The following is a 23765-nucleotide window of genomic DNA, read 5'->3' on the forward strand; positions in this document are numbered from 1 at the left end:
CACTCACTGGACCTGGGCTAGGACTGGGTCTGGGGGCTCTTGGAACTCGGCAGAAAATCCTACTCGGCGGGTGGGGTGGGGGAGGCACTGCGGAGTGCTGGGGTCGGCCCGAGGGGCTCTCCTTAATTATTTTTGGAAGATAGCGAAAAGGGAATAGCTGGGTCAAATGGAATTTCTAATTTTAGTCTTTAGAGGCATCTTCACACTGAATTCCATATTGGTTATACTAGTTTATATTTGTACCAGCAGTGTAGAAAAGTTCCTTTTTCCAAGGTACAGGCTTTTGTAGGACACGATTGTCCCTAAGAACAGTAGTGCATGGATACCCCTTCAGCTCCTATCTTCTGTCTTTGTTCAGGCTGGGAGTAATACCTCTGGCCTGGTTTAGCAGGTTGTGTTACACCCCTTGAGATGTAATTCAGATACCTAGAAAGGCTCAGTAGATCATTAGTCTGTGGCAGGTATTTCAGGTGTCCCAGTTATGGAGTGTGGTTTGACAATAAAAATTTTATGTTACTTTTTTTTTTTTTTTTTTCAGTACCGGGGATCAAACTCAAGACCTTGTGCTTGCCAGGCAGGCACTTATGCATGCCGCTGAGCTATCTCCCCAGCCCTCCAACAATTAAATTTTATTTTAATTTTTTTTCAACAATTAAATTTTAAATGATTTTAAATTGTTTATAGCTAGAGAAAGATACATACAAAAGAAGTACATGTATTTGCTGTAATGATCAACTAAATAGATGTTTGTATTAGTACAAATTTAGTAACTACTCACTGTTGATTTTTTTTTCAGGCTTTAGTATATGAGCACCCTGGACAAGAGTTGGAAATTGAGCTTTTTGATGAAGACCCAGACAGAGATGACTTCTTAGGAAGGTGAAGGGGGCCCTCAGGCATTGGGGAGGCACAGGAGCACTCTGCTGTCTGTCACACTAGCAAATATCAGTTCAAAAATGTACTTATTTGGGGGCTGGTGAGATGGCTCAGTGGTCTAAAGCATCTACTTAGAACAAGCTTAAGCTAAGCAAAGTACAGGGACCGCGGTTCAATCCCCCAGCACCACATGCCTGCCAGCCCCGCCCCCTGGTGGGCTGAGCTGGCCACACACACACACACACACACACACACAATAAATAAATATTTTAAAAAATGTACTTATTTGTATGTGTATATTTTTAAATGGCTCTTACAGGTAACATTTGTCACTTAGATTTCTTAAGACATTTTTAATACTAAAACATCATACTGAAGAGAAGACAGGTTTCCAGCTTGGCTGCCTGTCACAGTCACCTCTACCTAGCTGCTTCACATGAAGTTATTAGAATCAGTCCAACTAAGCCCTGCAGGTGCTGTGTGCAGGGCCTGCCCCGGGGCAGGGAGTTTCCAGGCATGTCCTTCTAGATTGTGGAAAGGGGGCGTTAAAGCTTTTTCAGTTTGTTAGGATATAGTTATTTACATTGTGCCTGTGCATTGGGAGAATAGATGTTTGTTTACTTCAGTTAAATAATGAATACAGCTGGTGAAAAATGAACTTTGAAAAATACACCTCAACCTAATCTTTATTGTTTAACTAAATTTACTGTGGAAGAAAGAACATAAGAAAGCATGACTTTGCTGCGGTTTGTGCCGCATCCAGAGTGACTTTATGTGTTTTAGGTGCAAAGTCCATGGTAAATGCAGCAGCACAACTAGGATCAGTACGAACAGGGTGAGGGCAGATCGTGCACTGTCACACAGTCTGCATGTGGGCTGCAGGCTGCAGGCCAGCTGGGGCCTGATGATGAGGTCCGGGTAGTTGGGCCAAGCACAGGTGTGACCTTCCGTCCCAGTCATTCTGCTCCTCTGGGGCCAGTGCCGTCTTCTGACTTAGGAGCGGGCCTGTTCAGGAGAACCAGAGAGGCTTCCTCTTGGACATCCCAGTGTGAGGCTTGAGCAAGGCTGCGGAAGGGGTCAGAGCCCTGATTCAGCGTGTGGGTAACGGAGTCCACAGTGCTGAGTAATGATACCAAGGAAAGTGTGGAAGATCAGAGGCTGGAATATTTTTAAACATTTTTGGGGTGAAATTCAGCTTGCAAAGGACTAGTTTATTATAGCTATGACTTCAGCTGGGCCAAACTGGGCCTTCTCATAGCACAGAAGCCCAGCCTGCTCTTGTTCCTGCTTCTGACACTGGGGCATCAGCTAGAGAGCTTTTGGGAAAACAACGTTTTTTTTTATAAATTACATAGCATTTTGTTGCATTTCTGGAGTACTTTTTCTTTCCGCTGTAAGAAATAAATGTTTTCTGAACTTTTTGTGTTATTCCTGTAGTCTTATGATTGATCTCACTGAAGTTGAAAAGGAGCGCCTTTTAGATGAAGTAAGTTCTGCATTTGCGTTATTTAATAAACACTGACTTAGTGCCAAAGGAGTGTGTCAAAGCAGAAGAGGATTACTATGCCACCCACTCACCCAGTGCGGGGGTCCTAGCTAGTACTGTAGGGCCACATTTTCTTTGCAAATATTAAGAAGAGTTTAGGCCTTTAATAATAGCAAAGTAAAAAGAAGTTTAAAAGTCCTAGCTACTCTATGCTAGCAGTTCTTTTGGTCCTGAGACTGATGTCATGCAGACAGTCTGCCCCCTATAGGCAGGAGGTGCGCACAGGCTGTGAAGGCAGGTTCCGCGGTAGTTGTGGTTCATAGCAGAGATGGCATACTGCAGTAGACTCCAAAAGGTGTCTAAATACTGTGGGGATTTACAGCAAGAAGACACTACCCCAAACAGGGATATTATCAGAATAAAACATTAAAAAAACATTTACGGAGGCTTCTAAAAAGACAGGTAAGATTTAAGTAAGGGAAGACGGACCAGCCTAATCAGTGGTTACCCTGCTGCTGCCAGAGCAGTGTGTTCTGTGCAGAGCACCCATGTGACAAGTGTTTCTCGTGCATGTACTACGTGCCAGGCATTGAGCACAGCGTTGAACAGAATAGATAAAGCTTAGCCTATGGTATTTCCCTTCTCACCACTGAGTGTTTGGGGACCTCCTTTATTAATTGTGTTTTTTAAGCTGAAACTACCTGATGTTATTTTACTAATTGGCAGATAGTGACGGTTAAAACAAATGTTAACTTCTTCAGTACTACTGTTCAGCATGTAGGGAGCAGAGCTTCACAGCGTGGCCTCTGAATCCCATGTGCGTCCATCTACAGAAGGCTTTCCTGGGGCAGCACAGCACTGGACATTGGAACCCTGTGTGCGGGGCAGGGCTTGTGCTCAGTACTTCTCCAAGCCTTCACTCATTTGGGTGCTCTGTGCACAAAGCCTAAGAGCAGTCTCGGGCCAGCACCAGCCCTCCCTGTCATGAGGCAGCCTGTCATGAGAACACAGAGTATAGAGCTCATGTGGCATGTGCATTACAGCCAGAGCTGAGAACCTGTGCTGCCTGCGGTCAGTGAGAACGTGTGTTGTTTATAGAGAAGAGGCTTCATGTGACGTTTTTATTCAAGAGAACTGAGCTTTCCTACTTTCTCTCCAGTGGTTCACTCTGGATGAGGTTCCCAGAGGAAAGCTGCACCTGAAGCTGGAGTGGCTCTCCCTGCTGCCGGATGCCTCACACCTCGATAAGGTATGCACAGTGTCTGCTCACAGAGGCCAGCCCTCCTGACTCCAGGGATCTGTCTCAGATTGTGTTGCTATTTGATTTTTTTAAAAATACCATTAATGTTTATTACTATGTTTAAGTCATTTAGTGTCATGTCTGGATAAATTAAAAACAGCAGAATGGGTTTTTTGGCTTTTGTTTGTTGTTTTGTTTTCCTGTGCTAGGGGTTGCACTTATATTCTCCACACTGAGCTATATCCCCAGCCCTTTCAGTTTCGATACTTATTTTGAGTATTTCACTAAGTTGCCTAGGCTAATCTCAAACTTGAGATCCAATTTCCCCCAGCCTCCCAGAATGCTGGAATTATAGGTATGCTCCATTATTAGAATTTTTAAAAAATAAAATGTGGTGGTCTTTATATCAGTTTTCTGAGCTCTTCAAATTATGTGATTGCTCAGTACAGCGATTTGAAGAGCCATAGTCACGTGAGTATTCCCTTTGATTGGTTTGTAATTCTTTTGTCCTATAAAAGACAGCTTGTTGCATGAGTTGAACAACGCATTTATTACCTTTCTTGTTCCCTGAGCGTGATGGAAGTAATAGGCACAGGCAGTGTGCCATCACGTGGACACATGCCCACTAAGGCTTTCCCCCTCCTAGGTGCTGGCAGACATCAGAGCTGACAAAGACCAAGCCAGTGATGGTCTTTCTTCTGCACTGCTGATCTTGTACTTGGATTCAGCACGGAATCTTCCGGTAGGTAACACAATGCTAGGCCTTCCCCCCGGCAGCATATCTTGCTTGGAAACCACTGCTCTTTTCATTGTCCATGAATCATCTGACGGTCTCATCTGCTGTGTTTGCACTGCACTTTGAGTGCAAGCGCAGCAACAGAAAGACACAAGTCAGCACTTGCTTTGTGTGTGATGTTTATCTTGGTACTAAAATTTAGTTGCCCCAAGGTGGCAATCTTCTCCACTTGGAGCGGGACTGAGATGAAGCAGTTCTGATTACAGACTGTAGCTAGGATGTAGCTGGATGCCACACAAGTTGCTGTATCTGGCAATTCCTGTGGTGTCGGGGCACGTGGCACTGCTGAACAGGTGTGCCAAGCCTTCAGATATCTGGGCACTCTAGCAGAACAAAAAGACATGGTCCACTGTCAAACAAAAGGATGTTTTACAACCTAAAAGTATATACTGGTGCTTGTGTGCATCAAAATTTTTTTTCCTGTAATTTTATTGAGAAACAAATAGCAATGAGACAGTTTACAAATTGGTACGATAGTTTCAATAATTAACACATTGCATACTCTCTTCCTAGTGGTTATTTGCTGTACAGGATGCAGACATGATATCCTATTTACAAACACTGTTACAACAAATCCCTCTATTCAGTAAGAGAATGTAACTGTGTATCTGTCCTAACCACGTTGAATACACACATACAAAATGGACATTTATCTGTATCCCCTTTTTTGTTCAGTTCCGTCATTTGAATATTGTAGGTGTGTGAACTCAGCATCAAAATTGTTTTGCTCTTAGGAAAAAAGATCATGAAGTACAGTTTTGTAGTTAATAGCTTTTGTTTTCTAAGCTCTTCAGATTTTGTCATTGCTCAGTACAGCGATTTGAAGAGCCATAGTCACCTGAGTGTTCCCTTTGATTGGTTTGTAATTTTCTTGTCCTATAAAAGACATAGTTGGTTGCCCGAGTTGAACAACACATTCATTACCTTTCTTGTTCCTTGAGCATGATAGAATAGTCATGAACAGTGTGCCATCGTGTGGACACACACCCACTAAGACTTTTTGGAGAAGAACAATGTGTTGTTTTCATCATGCCAGTGTAGTGTGATCTTCTGTTGTGGTACTTTAAACCCCCTCTGTATGGTAATGTTGTCATCACTGTTACATTGTTTGATAATTTTTTTAAGTGCTCATATTCTTGTTCACCAAGTAATGATTCTTTGTTTCACTGAGTTAATGGCCACTTTTGTTGAAAGAAAGAATACTGCCACTAAACCAGGCGTGGTGGCACATGTCTGTATCCCACCACAGGGGAGGCTGAGACAGGAGGATGGTTGGGAGTTCAAGACCATCTTGGAGGGGCTGGTGAGATGGCTCAGTGGTCTAAGGCACCTACTTGGAACAAGCTTGGCAAAGCACAGGGACCACGGTTCAATCCCCCAGCACCACATGCCAGCCAGCCCGCCCCCTGGTGGGCTGAACTGGCCACACACACACACACACACACACACACACACAATAAATAAATAAATGTTTTTTTTAAAAAAAAAAGACCATCTTGGGCCACATAGTGAGTTCAAGACCTGCCTACACTAGCCTAATAAGACCCTGTCTGGAAAACAAAATATATATATAAAAAGAAAACTGCTGCCAGTACAAGGTTCTGTTCTCAAGGGTCCATTGCATGACTACAGCACGCATGTCCACTCACATAAGTGCAGTAGTGAGTGAATAGTCTCTCCAGACAAGAGAGCCATGGATCCCTTCACCTCTGTCCACACTACATGTTAGCCTTGAGTGATGATTGTTTCATCCATTGTAGTTTAGCTTACCATGCATAAGCCATTTCTTTATGAGTCATGAAATTGTTTCATTTGGCACCTTTCAGGTTTTGAAAATCATTTATTTATTTGAGTTTTGCTCCAAAATGAAATAGCCATACTTTATGTATCAGTAAATTTTGTTTAAAGCTAATTAAAATATCACTGAACTTTTTTGTAATACTGGGAGGATTGTTTATGTAATTGCTTGTGATTGTATTCTTTCTTTCAATTCTGGCTTCTTGACTGATTTCAACTTCTTACATTTCTCTTAAGGAGTTTATCTTAATCTTTGGCCAGTCTTTTAATCTAAACTCCGTATCTGCTATGATTTCAAATTGGGAAAAGTTAACTATTTAACCTTTCTGCAGAATTTCTTGTTCAGTAAGAGTTTCTGCTTTTGATCATAGTAATACTTGTTTCAAAATATGGTAATGCTATGATTTTATAGTGCCTTGTTGGAGTGAGTCGATTGTCTGTTTTAGGGTATAGGAACAGAGTTGGTGAGCCTGCAGGCTATGATGTGGCAATGCTTTGCCTCATTGAGTTGAAACTCGAGTGATACCACGTAGCAATAAGAAGCACAGTGAACGTGCCGACTCTCTGTTACAAGGACACTTGGAGCGTGAAGTGTGCCATGGCCAGCAGAGACACAGGAGCCAGCACAGCTGCTGCCCTGCTGGGCTGGGCCTCAGGCCCGCCAGCTCTGCACCTGCCCTCCATGCTTCGCGTGTGCGCACTGACCACAGTCCACCGTTCTCTGCTTTCTCCTCCCATCCCCACTTTCCTAAGAGTATCTACGAGGGAAGCTTTGGGTGTGGCTACTTAAAAGAGAGGCGCGCGTCCGGACTAGTATTTTGTGAAAATACTGCCTCAGTCTCTAGAGCACTATTTGTGAGTCCTCCAGCATTCCTTCTTTTTTCTTGGGTGGAAACTGCGAGAGTGTGGCTGGAACTCCTTCCGTGTGGCCTGCTCCTGTGGAATGGTGTGCATGCCGTGCGCATCTTCTTGCATGGTCTCAGTTACGTATGTTCACGCTGTGCTGGTCTCGTAAAATATAACACTGCTGTAACGTTGGTGAGTGCATCTGACCTGAGGCGAACTAACTTGGGATTCCTCAGCTGCTACAGGCCCAGAAAAAGTGAAATTCCTCCGAGGAAGAAAAGATGTAATTCATCTCAGTGTGAGATGCAGAGATCTTTTTGTTAGCTTTCACAAAACTTTATTTCTGTGTACATTTTCTTTAATCTTTTATTTATTTATTTGGTACAGGGTCTCACTATACAGCTCAGACTTATAGTGATCCTCCTGTCTCAACCTTCCCAGAGCTGAGATTACAGGCCTGTGCCACCACGCTTGGTTTCAGTGGCTGGCACGGTGACACAGCATGCAGTACTGGGGATTGAACCCAGGTCCTTTTGCTTACCAAGCAGGTGCTTAGAGAGCTGAGCTAACTCCCCAGGTCTCACAAATTTTTTTTTCCTTTTTGTATTTTTTAGGGAAGGATCTCACTATTATATCAGACTTGGAGTAATCTGCCTGCTTACAGCCTCCCAAGAGCTGGGATTACAGATGCCTGCCACCATGCCCAGTCTCATTTGCCCTCTCAGCATGCCCCGAGGGCGGGGCTGGCATGGCAGGCCCAAGGATCGAATCCCGGCCCCTGCAGAATCCCCTGAGCTATTTGGCCAGCCCCTCTCACAAAATTTTTGAGTCTGCATTTTCCTACTGACCAGGCACAGCAGTGCTAGAACTCGCTTTCTTTCGGCACAAGTCACCCAGTGCCCTCTCAGTCACAGAGGCACAGTCATGGGAGGACAGACATGCCATCTTGGTGAGAGCCTTCCTTCTCCCAGGTGGCCTAACTCAGGACCCTAGAGCAGCGGAAGCCACGCTGCGCTTGTGACCTGCTCACGTAGGGAACTTCGCTTCCTAGAGTGGATCATGAGCACTTGCGACCTGATTTCATGAGGGGATGTTTTGTTCTCCATGGCCACATCTGGGCCTTCGCTCCTGGACCTGTGTGGTGTCCTCTCAGTTGGTGGCTGGTTTTGCTTGCTCTGGGGTCTAGGAAACCCAGACTTACTTGTTTTATCTAGAAAGTCTCTTGAGATTTAATTCCATAATCACTGAGATTCTTAAGGTCCATTGCCTTAAGAATGTACTAGTGATGGTGTTCTGCAGTTTTGGGGTTTTCTTTTCTTATGTAGTTAGTTAGTTAGTTAGTTAGTTAGTTAGTTGTATTTTTTAGGCAAGGCTTCATTGTGTAATTCAGGCTGGGCTTGAACTTGCAGCAATCCAACTGCCTCAGCCTCCCAAGTACTGGGATTACAGGCATGGGACACCACATTCAGCAATTTTGGAGTTTTCATTTCTGTTTTCAGAAACTTTCTATGAGTATTCTCAGTGTATTTTTGTTTTGTTTTGTTTTGTTTGTGGAACCAGGGATTGAACTCAGTCCCTTGCACTTGCCAGGGAAGCACTTATTGCACTGAGCCATCTCCCCAGCCTCTTCTCAGTGTATTTTGTACAGTATTTCTAAAAAGAGGGACTGGAATAGGTGCTTTGCCCTGTTTTGTAGATGAGGAGGATCAAGACCCAGGAGGATAAGTGCACTGTCAGTCACACCACTAGTGAGGGGGAGCCAAGCCTCCTGGACTCTGTGTCCTCACCCTGTATAAAGAAGACAGTGGTGTGTAACACAGCATATCCTAACATTGTTAAAGAAAACTTTTCTGCTTCTGGTGATCTTGGTGGAAAATGTCATCATAAACTAGTATAATTGATAAGATAGCTCTGCTATCTGAATTCTGTCCGTGTCTCCCCAGTGGGTTTTCTTATTCATATTCCCCAGTCTACAACTGCTTCCTCTGGGGAAAGGAAATAGTTGTGACCTTGAGCCAGATTTTGAAATTACTTTTAGGTGTGCAGCCTGTCATATTGCTATGTTTTCAAAGTTAACTTTCTTCCTACATTTTCAAAAATCACTCTTCACTTTTACGATTGAAATGCATGAACTACATAAAGTGCTTGCTCTGTGGGATAGAATGAGCACTTTTGGTCACCCACCAGTTTCCAGTATGAAGTCAGATCCATCTTCTCAGACCTTCCTGACAGGTGAAGGCTTGGCTATACCAGTAACATTCTAGGTGGTTGCCTGCCCATGGTTGTCTGTTTTCCACCTGCACAGACCCCTTCATTGTCCAGATCCCCAAGTAAAAAAGCCCAACAGTAGGACTTTCCCCCGTACTTAGAAATGACCTCTGTAGAATGTGGATGCTCAGACCCTTGCCCTCATCCTCCTTTGGATCAAGTGTGTAGCTGACCTTCGGCATGGACAGTGAAGATGTTCTCTGGCTGTGGTAGTAGTATCCGAACCTTGTGTGGCAGCTCGTGTTCCAGAGCATTTTCTAGTAGCTAGGCAGGGCTTGGAAAGCCCTGTACATGCCCTACATTGTGTTCTCCAGACCATGAGACACAGACAGCGCGGAGCACACAGCGAACTCAGGGTCAGAGAGTAGCAGACTTGTTGCCTTAGCAAGTGCACAGGTTCCTAATCTGTATGTGGGGTTTATCTTTGAGGGGAGATCTCTGTAGTACCTACCTTAAAAATAACAATGCGGCTATATAATATCTCCTACCATGCAAACCTTCAGGGATGGGGTGCTTTAGGCAAGTTCCTTTGACTGTCATTTTTAAAGAAAAGAACAGGTGCTATTGCTGCTCCATCGATAGTGAGAGGCCAGAGTGCAGGGGACCTGCCTTCTGCGTGTCTCACTTGGACATCAGCCTAGAACCTTTCAGGTCCAGGTCTTTCTCACCGCATGCTGTGCAGCTTTCTGACCTCACATGGCTCCCTGCACACACCTGCCCCTTCATTATGCTGCCCCCCCCCATTTCACTGTGTTTGATGCATGTGGGAATAACCAGCACATTTGGCTCGGCTGTACTTGCCCAGGGCGAACTTCAGGAAGAGGACCCAGTGATGCCTGACCCTTGGAGGTGAGGGCTCCTGGGCCAGAAGTGCGCAGTGCGTACGGCTGCAGGTGTGGTACCACTCGGGGATTACTGCGCCAAAGATAGTGAGCGGCCGTGTGCTAAAGTCTCCCTTTTGCATTTTTCAGCTCCTGAAGGGGAAGGGTGGCAGGTAGAAAGGATTATTGAGCATAAGGTAGTGAGTTTTGGTGTTTCTAGATTAAAGCTTGGCTTGAAGATAAGATCTTGAGCATAAATAATTTAATGGTTACTTGTATGACTCTTAGAAACTCTAATTTGGGGGATTATTTTTGTAAGTTTTCATGTCATTAACCTTACATAAACTCCTCATTGCATGTTTTATTAACCCTTGGTGTGTTCATTTTCTTCTGACCTGAAAGAGTAACCCATTAGACTTTAACCCCGGTGTCTTGAAGAAGGCTGCGGTTCAGAGAGCATTAAAGGTAAACGCAGGGCTCCCTGGAGGTCACAGTGCCAGTTGAGACATATTGAAAGAGATGGTACCTAGCCTCACGTGGGGTGAGCCCCTCCCGCAGACACAGTAACTGGTTACTTGGTGGGAGACGTCCTACTTGTTTATCCAACTGATAGAATTTACATCGACTCTAAAGGTAAATCTTGTAAAGATGATAAATCCTCTTGGCCTTTGTGTAAATATCTGTATTTTATTTAGATTTGAATTTATGAAATGATAATATGTGATTTAGAGTTCCATCTTGCAAATAGCGAGCACGCTCGTAAGAATCACCTCTTCCAATATGTTGAGCAGCGGCCTCTCTGAGTCAGCCTCTCAGCTATGGTGCTTCGGGTTTGGGTGATATGGGTCATTCCAGAACTTGGAATCTAGTTAAATGAGGTATATTGAGAACTCAGCTCCACTCCCTAAAAACACGTTATTGTGCATTCTCTGGTTAAACTGTCAAAAGTTTTCTATGACTTTTAATGTCTTATTATTTTTTTTTCTAATTTCTCTGAACATTTTAAAATTAAATATTTGAAGGAAGGGCTTTTAAATGTAATTCTGTTAAGAAAATTCCCAGTGATAGGCCAGTGAGATAACTCAGCGGTCTAAAGCGCCTGCTTAGGCAAGTTTAGGCAAAGCACACAGGGACCATGGTTTGATCCCCGGAACCACATGCTGTGCCATCCCTGCCCCCAGCGTGGGCTGAGCTGGCCACAAAAAAAAAGAGAGAGAGAGACAAAGAAAGAAAGAAAAATTGATTCCCAGTGAACAAACAGAAATGTTTTAACCAGTACCTCCCGGAACAGTGAAGGCAGCTGGAGGCCTGCTGCCTGGAGTGCTGTCTGTCAGCCCTTCCTGCTGCCCCGTCAGTGCCACACCTGTGAGTGCTGGTCACACGCCCTTGGCTCTCCGACAGCTGCCAGTGCAGAGCAGCATCAGGAAGGAGGGCTCTGCAGTCAGACCACTCAACTGCATGCCCCCCTTAATTCAGCCTGTTCTTTTTATAGAGTGTAAGTCCTATCCTTTCCATGGGATTACTGCGCAAATTAAAATAGAAGTGATTTAGGCAGGAAAATGGGTATTTTCTAATTGTCACATCACTACCTTGGTTCATTGAAGCCCAACACTGAGATTTTGGAAGTTACAGCATGCCATTTTTCAGACAGGGAAATGGCAAGTACAGGTGACAAAACATGTGGGCCTAGTTGTGGAGAGGTAAAGAGCTGAGGTTAAACTCATGACAAGCTGACGTAGAAGGCGCTATTTTCATTGTAAGTTGTGCCCTCGACGCGCACAGATGCATTTTGAACATCATGTCATGGTAGGAAACTGAGTAACTGCACCTGACTTCGTGTAATCTGAAAGTCAGCCATCTTAAAACAGACCATCATTTTCTGTAACACTGAAACAGACTGTACAGCCAGATGCGGGGGCACATGCCCGTCATTCCAACCTCTAGGGAGGCTGAGGGGAGCATCCCAAGCTCCAGCCCATCCAGGGCAATTTAGTGATTGAATGAGACACTACCTAAAATAAAAATTAAAGGCGGGGTGGGGGAAGCAGCCTGAGGATATAGCTCAGTACAGAAAATCCTGGGTACCAATCCCAGTACCACAGAAGGGAGATGAAAGGAATGCAAGAAGGCGTAGGAAAGATTATAAAGTGCCAGTTAGAGTTTGATAATGTTTACTTAATACTTACTGAGAAAATTTTTAGGATTAAGATAAAGATTTGTTTTACCTTGTCATATACATGTGACATTAACGAAAAATAGAAGCCCAATAAAGTGGTTTAAACAGCGCTGTCTCACTACTGCAGAATGCCCCACACCAGGCACGTGTTCAAAGTTGCAGTGGCTTAAGCGAAACAGGTGACCATGGCTGTGTCACGCCCGTCTTGGACAGGATCAGGCAGGGAGCAGATCCTCCTTCAAGGTCAGCATTAGGGACTCTGCCCTGACTGACTACAGGAGATCATAGTGATGAATGAACTTGGTTCACAGAGGACTTACGCTCAGCTAAGCTTGGGTTCTGACATCAAAGGAAGCAAGAATGAATTCACGGGGAAGTAGGTGGTTCTGCCACAGTACTCTATGACCTTGGATATTCTTTAACAGTATTTATTTCATTTTACAGAATTCATTCACCAAAAAGATGAACCAGAAATAGATTATCACAGTAGGTTTGGGCTAGTAGTATTTTTCCAGTAGTCATATGATTTTGACACCTATTTCTGTCATTGCTGCAGTGTTGAGGATTGACTCTAAAATTACTTAACTAAAAAAAAAAATATTGTGATCTTCTAATTAATTTCCACTAACATTTTTAACTACACCTTCTTGTGGGGCTAAGTTGTAAATAAACCTCATGTTACATATCTCTTCTGTTTCATTATGTTTTCTTCTATCAGCTATTTGTGCTAAAGAATGCTTCTTACTATTTATTCTTATTCTGAAATGTTCCTTTTTATTGGCTTACTTTAATGCAATTCCAAACAGAAGGCTATTCTTCTAGTCAAAATTACTTAGCAGCTACTAAGCAAGATTTGATGTCTGATAGCTGCCTATGTTTGAAAGGAGGGTGCTTGATTAAAAATGTAAACCATTCACCTGAAACTATATTTTATTACTCCAACTTGAGAAGTATTCTAAATTACTGATCTTTTTCCTTTGTCTTTTCCCTTGTTTTTTGGTTTCCATTTACTACACTCGGTACATTTTGTTATTCTAGTGAGTAGGTTCTGAAAACTGTAAGTAACATTAAAGAGTTTTAAAACATTCAATTTTCCCAAAGTAACTTGCTTAAAAACAACACATATAACTTTTAAAAATGGAATGCAAGCTGGGCATGTTGGTACACGCCTATAATCCCAGCATTCTAGGAGGCTGAGGCGGGAGGATGGCAAGTTTGAGCCTGTCCTACCAGTTTAGCAAGGCTCTGTCACAAAATAAATTTTTAAAAAAGAAGAAGAAATACATTTTAAAAGGGCTTTAAATGTAACTCAGTTCATAAGCGTTTGGTTCAGTCCCAAGCACTGAAAAAACAAAACATGTAGCTCAGCACAGTGGTAACATGCCTATAGTTCTGGTTACTTGGGAGGCTGGGAGAAGAAGATAGATTAAATCCAGGAATTTGAGGCCAGCCTGGCTAATAGAGTGAGACTCCCATCTCCAAACAAATAACACAAAAAAAGGCTGGATGTGGTAATGCACATGTGTGATCCCTAGTGCCCAGGAGGCTGAGCCGGGAGGATCACTACAAAGTCAAGGCCAGCTGGGCTGCATAGCAAGGCCCTATACAAGACAGAAAAATAAATTGTAGGCAAATAGAAATTTTCTTAATTTGTTTCATAGTAGAAGCAGTTATGGGTCCAAGTGTGCTTAGTAATTATTTTCCAGTTAAATTGTTCCCAGGTACTCATTCTGTGTATCAGAAGTAAATAGAAATGAGTCTTAATATCAACCCAGATGCCATTTTTAGTGAGATGTGTTTCCAAAATATACCTATTTATGTTGTCTTTTGTTTGTTTTTGAATAGTCAGGGAAGAAAATAAACAGCAACCCAAATCCTCTTGTCCAAATGTCAGTTGGTCACCAGGCACAGGAGAGTAAGGTAAGGTACTGATGTTGTACTGGTTTTGCGGCACTGTCTTTGCATACTCACACCTGCCACTGTCAGCAGCAGTTGCCAGCTGTGTGGTAGATGAGGCATCAAGATCTTTGCTTTTAATGTCTTTATTTTCTTCCCTTAAAAGTTAGTTCATAGATAACTGGCCATTTAATTTGTTAATATACTGCTTACTTTCTAAGAGCGTTGAAAAGTAACATGCAGGGGCTGGTGAGATGGCTCAGTGTCTAAAGCACCTACTTAGAACAAGTTTAGCAAAGCACAGGGACCGCGGTTCAATCCCCCAGCACCACATGCCAGCCAGCCCCGCCCCCTGGTGGGCTGAGCTGGCCACACGTGTGCACACACACACACACACACAGAAAGAAAGAAAGAAAGAAAGAAAGATAACATGCAAATGTGCTTTTCCTTGATTTCATGGGTAGATAAATCCCCAAGTGTCTCTTGAACACTGAATAAATATTTAATATTTTTGCATAAATACTTAAAGACAACCAATAGTACATGACATTCAATAAATGTAGTCCTTCAAGACTAAAGGAGCCACACATGGTGGCACTCACCTGTAATTCCATCATTTTAGGAGGCCCAGGCTAGGCTCAGACTTGCAGTCCTCCAGCCTGGGCAGCTTAGCTACTCAGAGCCAACATCAACATGAAGAGTTCCTAACAAGAACTGGGGATAGAGTTCACTGCAGAAAATATAGTTCAGTCTTCAGTACTACACACATGCACACACGCACAGACACACACGATGTTGCTACTCTAGCATAAAATGTTTTCCATTCCTGATTCAAGAGGAGACATTTAGAATTGTTTCAGTTGCAAGTTGTTTGTTTGTTTATTGTTTGTGGAACTGGGCATTGAACTCCAGCCCTTGCGTTTACCAGGCAAGCACTTATTCTACTGAGCCATCTCCCCAGCCCACAAGTTGCTGCTTATGTTTAATTGTTAGCCCTTTAAGCAGGCCATGTGTGTTGGTGGCCCAGGCACTGAGGCCCCCAAGCAGCCGACATCTCTGTCACAGCACACTGATTGGGTTTGGGAGTCAGCCAGTTTCCCAGACACACCTGGAAGCTTTGGACTACCTCACCATGTTTTTTCATGCCCTCCACACTCAATAATACAATGGTGCGTACTCAGTAAATGTGTCATAGAGTTTAATTAAAATCATCCTATGCTTCTGAACAGTTAACGTAACCACAATATTGGTAGCCCTTTTCTATAGAAAATGTCACAGAGCTGATTTGGGATATTTCTTCCAGATTCGATACAAAACCAATGAACCTGTGTGGGAGGAAAACTTTACCTTCTTTATTCACAACCCCAAGCGACAGGATCTTGAGATCGAGGTATGTTTTTTGTAGCTTTTTATTGGTGTATTGAAATATAATTGCCCTACAGTGAACTACCCGTATTTAAAGTGTACAGCCTGATGGATTACGCACACCCATGGACCCATGACCACAACCAAGATAATATATCCATTTCCAAAGAAGTTCCCTCGTATCCCTTACCCCTCCACACCCCCTCCCCAAATACACCACTGTAAATCACGATTCTCATTTCCTGGGTTTGGTTTTTTTTTTTTTTTTTTTTTTGTGGCTGGCTCAGCCCACCCTGGGGCAGGGCTCGTGTGGCATGTGGTACCGGGGATCAAACCACAGTCACAAAGCTTGCCTAAGCAGGCGCTTTAGACCACTGAGCTATCTCACCCGCACCTCCCTGGAATTTTATATAAATAGAATTATACAGTTTCTTCTTTTTTTGTGTGCACTGTTTCATGTAATTATTGTGTTATTGCACGTATGAGTAGCATGTGCTTTTTAATTACTGGGTAGTATTAAAATTGTGGATGGATGTCCACATTTGGCTTATCTATTCGCCTGTCAGTAGAAGCTGATAAAGGGTAGGTTTTTTTCTGCCTAGACAATACTATCCAAAATCAGTCTGCTCTGAGTATTCAGTCTATATGGACATGTCCCTCCATTTTTGCTGGGTAGATGCCTCGGTGTGTGTTTAGCTTCCCCACACAATGACCGGCTGTCCCGGGGTGGAAGCACTGCTGGATGCTCCATCACAGTGCATGGCAGCATTGTCTTCTGCACACCTTGCCAGCATTCCAGTTAGTGGGTGGGAAGTGAGGCAGCCCCAGCCTGCAGCGTCACTCCTGCAGCCGTGCTTACCCATGGTCCGCCCCAGTCTGAACTGTGGACCACATCGTCACAAGACGATGGGGTCCATTGAGACAAGATGTGGGGTTGACGGGACGACAGAGACACAGGGTCGTTCCATGTGGTTCAGACTGGCCTTAAGTACTTCAGCCTTCCTTGGCCTCCTGGGTGCTGGAGTTACCGACGTGTGCCATCACCCCTGGCAGTGAGACTGATTTTGAGAGCATGGGAGACCGTATTCGTGCCGCCACTTTCGTTTGCTTATCGCTCACCGTGCATATTTTATAAATTAAGCTTTACCACTGATACGCATATGTAGGCGAGAAACCAGCACATGTAAATCCCGTGCTGTCCTTTGTGTCCTTTTGTCGTGCACCCTCATCAGTGAAGGTGGCAGCAACAGCTCACGGTCTCAGTGTGATGGCTCTTACTGGGCTTCTTTTCAGATGTGTATTTGCCACCTGTGTCTCCACTGTAATGAAATATCTTCAACCCCTTTGCCTATTTTTGGGAATGAGGTTATTTACTTTCTTTCTATTTTTCCTTTTTCCTTTTTTTTTTTTTGTATTTAGTACAGGATCTACAGGGTCTCACTACATAACTACGTAGATTGGACTCCTGGTGATACTCTGTTTTCAGCCTCCCAAGTGCTGGGATTACAGGCTTATGCCACCACTCCCAGTCTCAGTTGCTGTCCCAGTGTGCTCTGGGAATGGGGCCGGTGCTGTAGGCCAGGGATCGAACCCCAGCTACTGCACTCTTTCCTTTCTTAATACTAAATTACTTAGTAATTAATATATATTGTACTTAATACATAGTAATACTAGAAACAAGTACTTTGGGGATGTGTTTTCTACAGTTATTTTCTCAGTCTGTGGCTTGATTTTTCCATCTTAGAAGTGTCATAGGAGTCAAGCATGGCCCCATACACCTGTCATCCCAGCTACTCAGGGGGCTGGGACAGGAGGATCCCAAGTGCAAAGCTAGCCTGGGCTGCTTAGGAAAACCTGTCTCAGTAAAATAAAAACAGCTAGGGTTATAGCTTAGGGTTCCCTGAGTTCAGCCCTCAGCATCACAAAAACAAAATAGACAACAACAGAATGTCTTTGGAGAAAGCAGAAGCTTAAAATTTGGTGTAGCTCACTTGATCACCCTTTTCTTTTTAGTTTATTCTCCTTGTGTCCTAGTTAAGAAATATTTGCCAAACCATTGGTCCCCAAGCCTTTGTCCTCTCTGTCTTCTAGAAGTTATATTTTAACTTTACACTTAGGTCTATGTCCAGTGAGTTTTTCTTTACAGGATGATTGAAAGGTCATGGTTCTTCTCTTTTTTCCTCGGATGGATAGCTATCATTGTTCAGCAGTGTTTGTTGAAGACCTGATTCTGTTTTTATTTAATGACCTAAGCAACCATGGGTGTGGACACAGGGCCCCGGGTGAGGGTCTGCTTCTGGAGCACTTCTGTCTTGCTTTACTTACCTATGTTCTGTGCCAAGCACCATCCCTGGTGCTCTGTGCACAAATCCTTTCCTCAGATGATGCCAGCCACAAGCTTTGTGTCCTTGTGGTGCTGAGATTGGAACTGAGGCCTCACTCCTGCTGGGCGTATACTCTAGCGCTGAGCTACACTCCCAGCCTGATGACCCTCCCACCCCGGTCTCCTGAGTAGCTAGAACTGTGTTATTTTTATTAGTTGTCTTGGCTATTTTGAGAGTGCATTTCCATAGGAGTTTTAGTATCAGATTGACAGTTGTCTACTGTAAGAGCTGCTAAAATTTTGATGGGAATCTCATTAAAGCTATAGATGAAGTAGAGTTGCCATCTCAATGTAGAATCTTTCCACTCATGGAAACATTGTATTCTTTCACTTATATAGGTATTTGGTTTCCCTTAGCAATGTTTTATAATTCTTTTTTTTTTTTTCCTTTGGTGGAACCAGGGATTGAACTCATGCCCTTGCGCTTGCCAGGGAAGCACTTATTCCACTGAGCCATCTCCCCAGCCCCTATAATTCTTTTTTTTTTTTTTAAATATTTATATATTTATTTATTTATTTTGTGTGTGTGTGTGTGTGTGGCCAGCTCAGCCCACCAGGGGACAGGGCTGGCTGGCATGTGGTGCTGGGGGATTGAACCGCAGTCCCTGTGTTTTGCTTTGCTAAGCTTGTTCTAAGTAGGTGCTTTAGACCACTGAGCCATCTCACCAGCCCGTTTTTGTCTTTTTGAGACAGGGTCTCAGTATACAATTCAGGCTGGCCTTAAGCTCACTTTTTAGGCCAGGCTGGTCTTGAACTCATGAGGATTCTCCTACTTCTGCCTCCCAAGTGCTAGGATTGTAGGCATGCACCGCCACGCCTGACTGTAATTGTTTTCTTATGGTGTCTTTTTCTAGTTTGGTATCAGGGTAATGCTGGCATGGTGAATTGAGTGTCACCTCCTCTTGGGTTTCCAGAAAGACTTGTTTACAATCCAAATAGTTCTGTTTGTTTTGCCAGAACTTCAACTCAGAATCTAGTGGGTGCCAGGCAGTGCCATGCTGCTGAGCTGTACCCCGCCGTTTGTCTTTCATACTTGATAGCCTATAGTTTTCTTAGTAAGGTGTTTCATATCCATCAGTACATGTATAGTGCTATAGGTTATCTATTTCTTCCTGATGGGTTTTCTTACCTTGCCATCCAAGGAATTCATTCATTTCCTGTAAGTTGCTGATCATTATTTCCTTAGTAATTTCTTTTTTAATTTTTCTTGACTCATGAGTTATGGAGTTAAAGGCTTGTTAGTTTCCTTTCCAGTGTTGGGGATTTTTTAGGCCACTGGTTCTGATTTCAGTACATAGTGTTTAGAGTATGCACTTGACATGACCTGAGCCCTCTACATTTGAGACTGACTTTGTGGCCTGGTGTGACCTTCCTTGGTCCTTGCCAGATGGACCCAAAGATGGCCTCTTGCTGTCAGCCACCTGTATGGGGGGGCCTATTGCCCAAGTCCTCTGTCTCTTCGAGTTTTCCCAACTGTCTGCTGCATCAGGGATCAACAGTTGGGAGCTGGGGGCTGTGGCTGTGGCTGTGGCTGTGGCTGTGACTGTGACTGTGACTCTGTCTGTTTTTCCTTTCGGTGTGCTTTTTGCCCCATGCATCCAGAACATTTTAACAGACCTGTGAGGGCCAGATGGCCCAGCTGTTGACAGCCATGTCCTGTATCTTTATTCTTGTTTGTTGTTTTATATTTTATGTCCTGTTTTGTACAAAACCATTTTTATTTTACATAGCTAATTTTTTGTTCTTAAATTATTTTCATTTTTAATTTTTCTCTTGAGATAGAGTCTCACTGATTCATGCATATTTAGACTGGCCTTGGACTCACTGTGTGGCCCAGGCTGACCTCAAACTTAGTGATCCTTTCACCTTAGCCTCCCAAGTGCAGAGATTATAGGTTTGCACCAAGAGCTTCCTTCATAAATTCTTAAAATAATTTTTACTTATTAGGTCTTGAATTTCTTTTTTTTTAAATTTATTTATTTGTGTGTGTGTGTGTGTGTGTGTGTGTGTGTGTGGCCAGCTCAGCCCACCAGGGGTACCAGGGGGCGGGGCTGGCTGGCATGTGGTGCTGGGGGATTGAACCGCGGTCCCTGTGCTTTGCTAAGCTTGTTCTAAGTAGGTGCTTTAGACCACTGAGCCATCTCACCAGCCCCAGGTCTTGAATTTCAAAAATAACTTTTGAGGTTCTATGAACACTGTCATAGTTATCTCACTTAAAATTGATTATATAATTATAGTTTTGTTTTAGAGATAGGGTCTTAATATGCATTTCAGGCTGCCTTTGAATTCACTATCATAGCACAGGCTGACTTCAAACTCTCAGTAATCCTTCTGCTTCCTGGGATTATAGGTGTGTACCACTACACCAGCTGATTATAATTCTAAAAGAAATAAGTCAGGATTTTAGGTTTTCCTATGAAGTTATGTATATCAGCTTCACTGACTATTTTCATGTAGCTTATGGAAACTCCAGGGTTCTTGTTTTATTTGATCACAGTTCTGTACAGCTTCATGCTGGGTATCCTTTGTTTTATAGCTAATGCTGAAGGTGATTGTTATTCATCATAAAGAAATGACCATGCATGTAAAGCAGATACTAAAGGGGCTGGTGCCTGCTTAGGTAAGTGCAGGCACCGCATGCCATGCCAGCCCCGCCCCCAAGGCAGGCTGAGTTGGCCAAAGTCCAGGCGTAGTGGCGCATGCTTGTAAGCCCAGCGCTGGGGAGGCTGAAAGCAGTAGGATCACTACGATCCAAGGTGCACAGTGGGACCCTGCCACAACCAAATGCATTGAAAATAAACAAGTATAGATAAAGTAGAAATTATAAATGTTTGAAGCAACCATGTAGACTGAATAGGGAAAGCTTAAAAGATACTTAAAAGTGCATTTTGTCCATAAATAAATGTCACCATTAGAAATTTCACACATATTACACATGTCTTAGTGCCATTTTCATTGACATTTCCTTCTAACCTTCAGATCTGTGTAGACTCTTATCTCCTAACTCTGGTTTCTTATACCAAAATGCATAAAACAGTATTCTTTGTTGTGTTCATTATGGTTTTGTCATGAACAAAAGAAAACACATGTGTCAAAGACATTTTGCTTGTGATGGTGTTTAATCTTGCTGAAGAAGTTTCCTAGGGCTGGTGAGATGGCTCAGTGGTCTAAAGCACCTACTTAGAACAAGCTAAGCTAAGCAAAGCACAGGGACTGCGGTTCAATCCCCCAGCACCACATGCCAGCCAGCCCCGCCCCCTGGTGGGCTGAGCTCGCCACACACAAAAAATAAATAAATAAATAAACAAACAAAAAAATTCTAAAAAAAAAAGTTTCCTAATAGCTGGTCATTTATGAAAATAGTACTTTAAAAACTATGGCTGGCCAAGGAGCTAGCTCCACGTCTAAGCGTCTGCCTGGGAAGCACAAGGACCCGGGCTCAGTCCCTGGTACTGTACGTGAGTCCGAGCTGCATAGCGAGACCCTGTAGCAGTGTATCACTGGAGCCAGGGGTGGTGGCACATGCCTGTGATGCCGGCACTCGGAGGGCTGAGGCCCGTGAGACCAGCTTGGCCACTCAGCAAGACCTTGCCTTAGATTTAGTTTAAAATGTGACTTAGTGTCTCAGTATTTAGTCCCCATTTGGGATGAGAAATATGGCTTAACTATCTTCGGGTTCTTCTTAAAATATCCCTTAAAAGAGAAATTTTGTACTTTCTGCATTTTCTATGTCTGTCCTCCCTCTGAGATAAGTGTATTCTCCCCTCCCAACCCCCTTGAATTCTCACAGGTCAAAGATGAACAGCACCAGTGCAGTCTGGGGACCCTGAGGATCCCACTCAGTCAGCTGCTGGCAAGTGAGGACATGACTGTGAGCCAGCGCTTCCAGCTCAGCAACTCAGGGCCCAACAGCACCTTGAAGATGAAGGTCGCCCTCAGGGTACGTGCGGCCCTGCCCCTCTAGTTCTGGTCAGGGTGTGAGGAGGGGGGTGCTAGAGTGCTGTCCTGGCCGGCCCATGTGGCAGGTGGTGCCTGGGCATGGGCAGTGGTGTAAGGGCAGAGACCGCTCAGAAGTGCACTTGTTCATGGAGGGAATTTAATAAAACCCCACAAAGGGTCCAACCTAGAGGGACTCAGTCTGCTGAGGATATAGTGGAAGTGGTCGCCTTGTCCCCTGCCAGGACTCCAGTAACTGGCACAGCCTTTTAGAAAGGACTGTGTATCCCCAAGCCACGACCCTACTGGCCTTTGCATTACTATCCTATTTCTTGATGTCTAGTTTTTGCTAATAACACAAAATATGGGGAGGCCACAGAATGAAAAGATGTTCACAGCTGCTTTGTGGCATAAAATGAAGAAAGTCTTCTGCCCAGAGTCATGGCCCAGCCCCGCTTGCCTGCTGCTCCAGGCCTGGGCACTGCAGTGTGGCTTTGCTGACCGGGGATCCTGCTGGAGAGCAGGACTTCAAGACACTTCTTTTCTCTGGAGTTCCTAGCATCCCTCTTGGGGTTTCTCTTGGCATTCTGTGAGGACCTGTGACTCAGAGGCTTCTGCAGGGAGAATACTGTCTCACAGCTGAGTAGGAATGTGTGTAAGTGGAGGGGAATAGAGTAACGCATGAGGCAGTGCTGTGATGGGAAGGTGCTGAATCCTTGAGAAGAGCCTGAACTTTTTGTAGTATTGCCGCATTCTAATAATTAAATAGGTAAATTGATAACACTGCTATGTTTATGTTTTGAGCCAAGTTTTAAAGAAATCCTTGTAGGTAAATGCTGTAGAGCCACTCAAGTATCAGAATGTTGCCATTGTCACTGATTTCTTTTTTTTTTTTTTTTTTGTAGTATCAGGAATTGAATTCACAACCTTATACTTGTCAGACAAACACTGTGCTGATGAGCTGTGTCCCCAACACCTTGACTTCAGTATTTGTTTACTTTTACCTCTAGGTGCTCCATCTTGAAAAGCAAGAAAGGCCTCCAGACCACCAACATTCAGCTCAGGTGAAACGACCCTCTGTTTCCAAAGACGGGAGGAAAGTACTTGTCAGGTCTCAGGCGTCTGCATCTCCAGCCACCAGTGGCAGCAGCACGGCTCCCTCTACCCCTGTCACTGGAGCCACAGATAAGCCTGGTGCAGAAGAGAAGGCTCCACCCCCTGAGACCAGCCCTCCTGCCCAACGCGACCTGGGCAGGAGCACCTCCAGCCTCCTGGCCTCACCAAGCCATGCCGCCATCAAAGAGCCTACTCCTAGCATCGCCTCAGATATATCACTGCCCATTGCCACCCAGGAGTTGCGTCAGAGGCTGAGACAGCTTGAAAAGTAAGTGCCTGCCCGCTGTTTCGTGTGTCACAGTCAGAGAGATGACCCCATATTGCAGGGGGTACTGTGAGCACCAGCAGAGGTCACCTCCCACATACCAGCAGGGCCATTGTTTTCACAGAACTCAGGACACACTGCAGGGGCCTATAACACGGAGCTGATGACTTGCATAACCCAGGTGCTGTTCCCCCACCACAGTTCACATCCCACGAGCACAGGTGGTGTGGATGCCCTGCCTTGGGGGCTGTTAACATGCCCGGAGTTCTCCCTGGCCTCTGAGGAGATGATTTTAAGTTATCTAGAAAAGCTTAAGGTTGTGTTGCTGTTTTGCTAATCAATCCTGTCACTGGGCATGGTGATGTACCCTATAACGCCAACACTTAGGAAGCTGAGATAGGAGGGTCACTGTGAGTTCAAGGCCAGCCTGGGCTATGTAGCGAGCTCAAGGCCAGCCTGGGCTGTGTAGCGAGCTCAAGGCCAGCCTGGGCTGTGTAG

At 44.2% G+C, this 23765-nt stretch overlaps 1 protein-coding gene across 1 annotated transcript in view; it reads left to right on the plus strand.

The window, feature by feature from the left end:
• Esyt2 (extended synaptotagmin 2) overlaps nucleotides 1–23765 on the plus strand; it is a 64911-nt gene that overhangs the window by 33358 nt on the left and 7788 nt on the right. Inside the window, exons 9-17 of the mRNA XM_023712923.1 lie at nucleotides 797–879; nucleotides 2314–2362; nucleotides 3522–3611; nucleotides 4249–4344; nucleotides 10533–10595; nucleotides 14152–14226; nucleotides 15506–15592; nucleotides 21741–21890; nucleotides 22897–23270. Coding sequence (XP_023568691.1) covers nucleotides 797–879; nucleotides 2314–2362; nucleotides 3522–3611; nucleotides 4249–4344; nucleotides 10533–10595; nucleotides 14152–14226; nucleotides 15506–15592; nucleotides 21741–21890; nucleotides 22897–23270 — 1067 coding nt within the window. The remainder of the gene's footprint in view (nucleotides 1–796; nucleotides 880–2313; nucleotides 2363–3521; nucleotides 3612–4248; nucleotides 4345–10532; nucleotides 10596–14151; nucleotides 14227–15505; nucleotides 15593–21740; nucleotides 21891–22896; nucleotides 23271–23765) is intronic.

This window comes from Octodon degus, unplaced genomic scaffold, assembly GCF_000260255.1.
Source record: "Octodon degus isolate 3935 unplaced genomic scaffold, OctDeg1.0 scaffold00027, whole genome shotgun sequence".
NCBI classification, from domain to species: Eukaryota; Metazoa; Chordata; class Mammalia; order Rodentia; family Octodontidae; genus Octodon; species Octodon degus.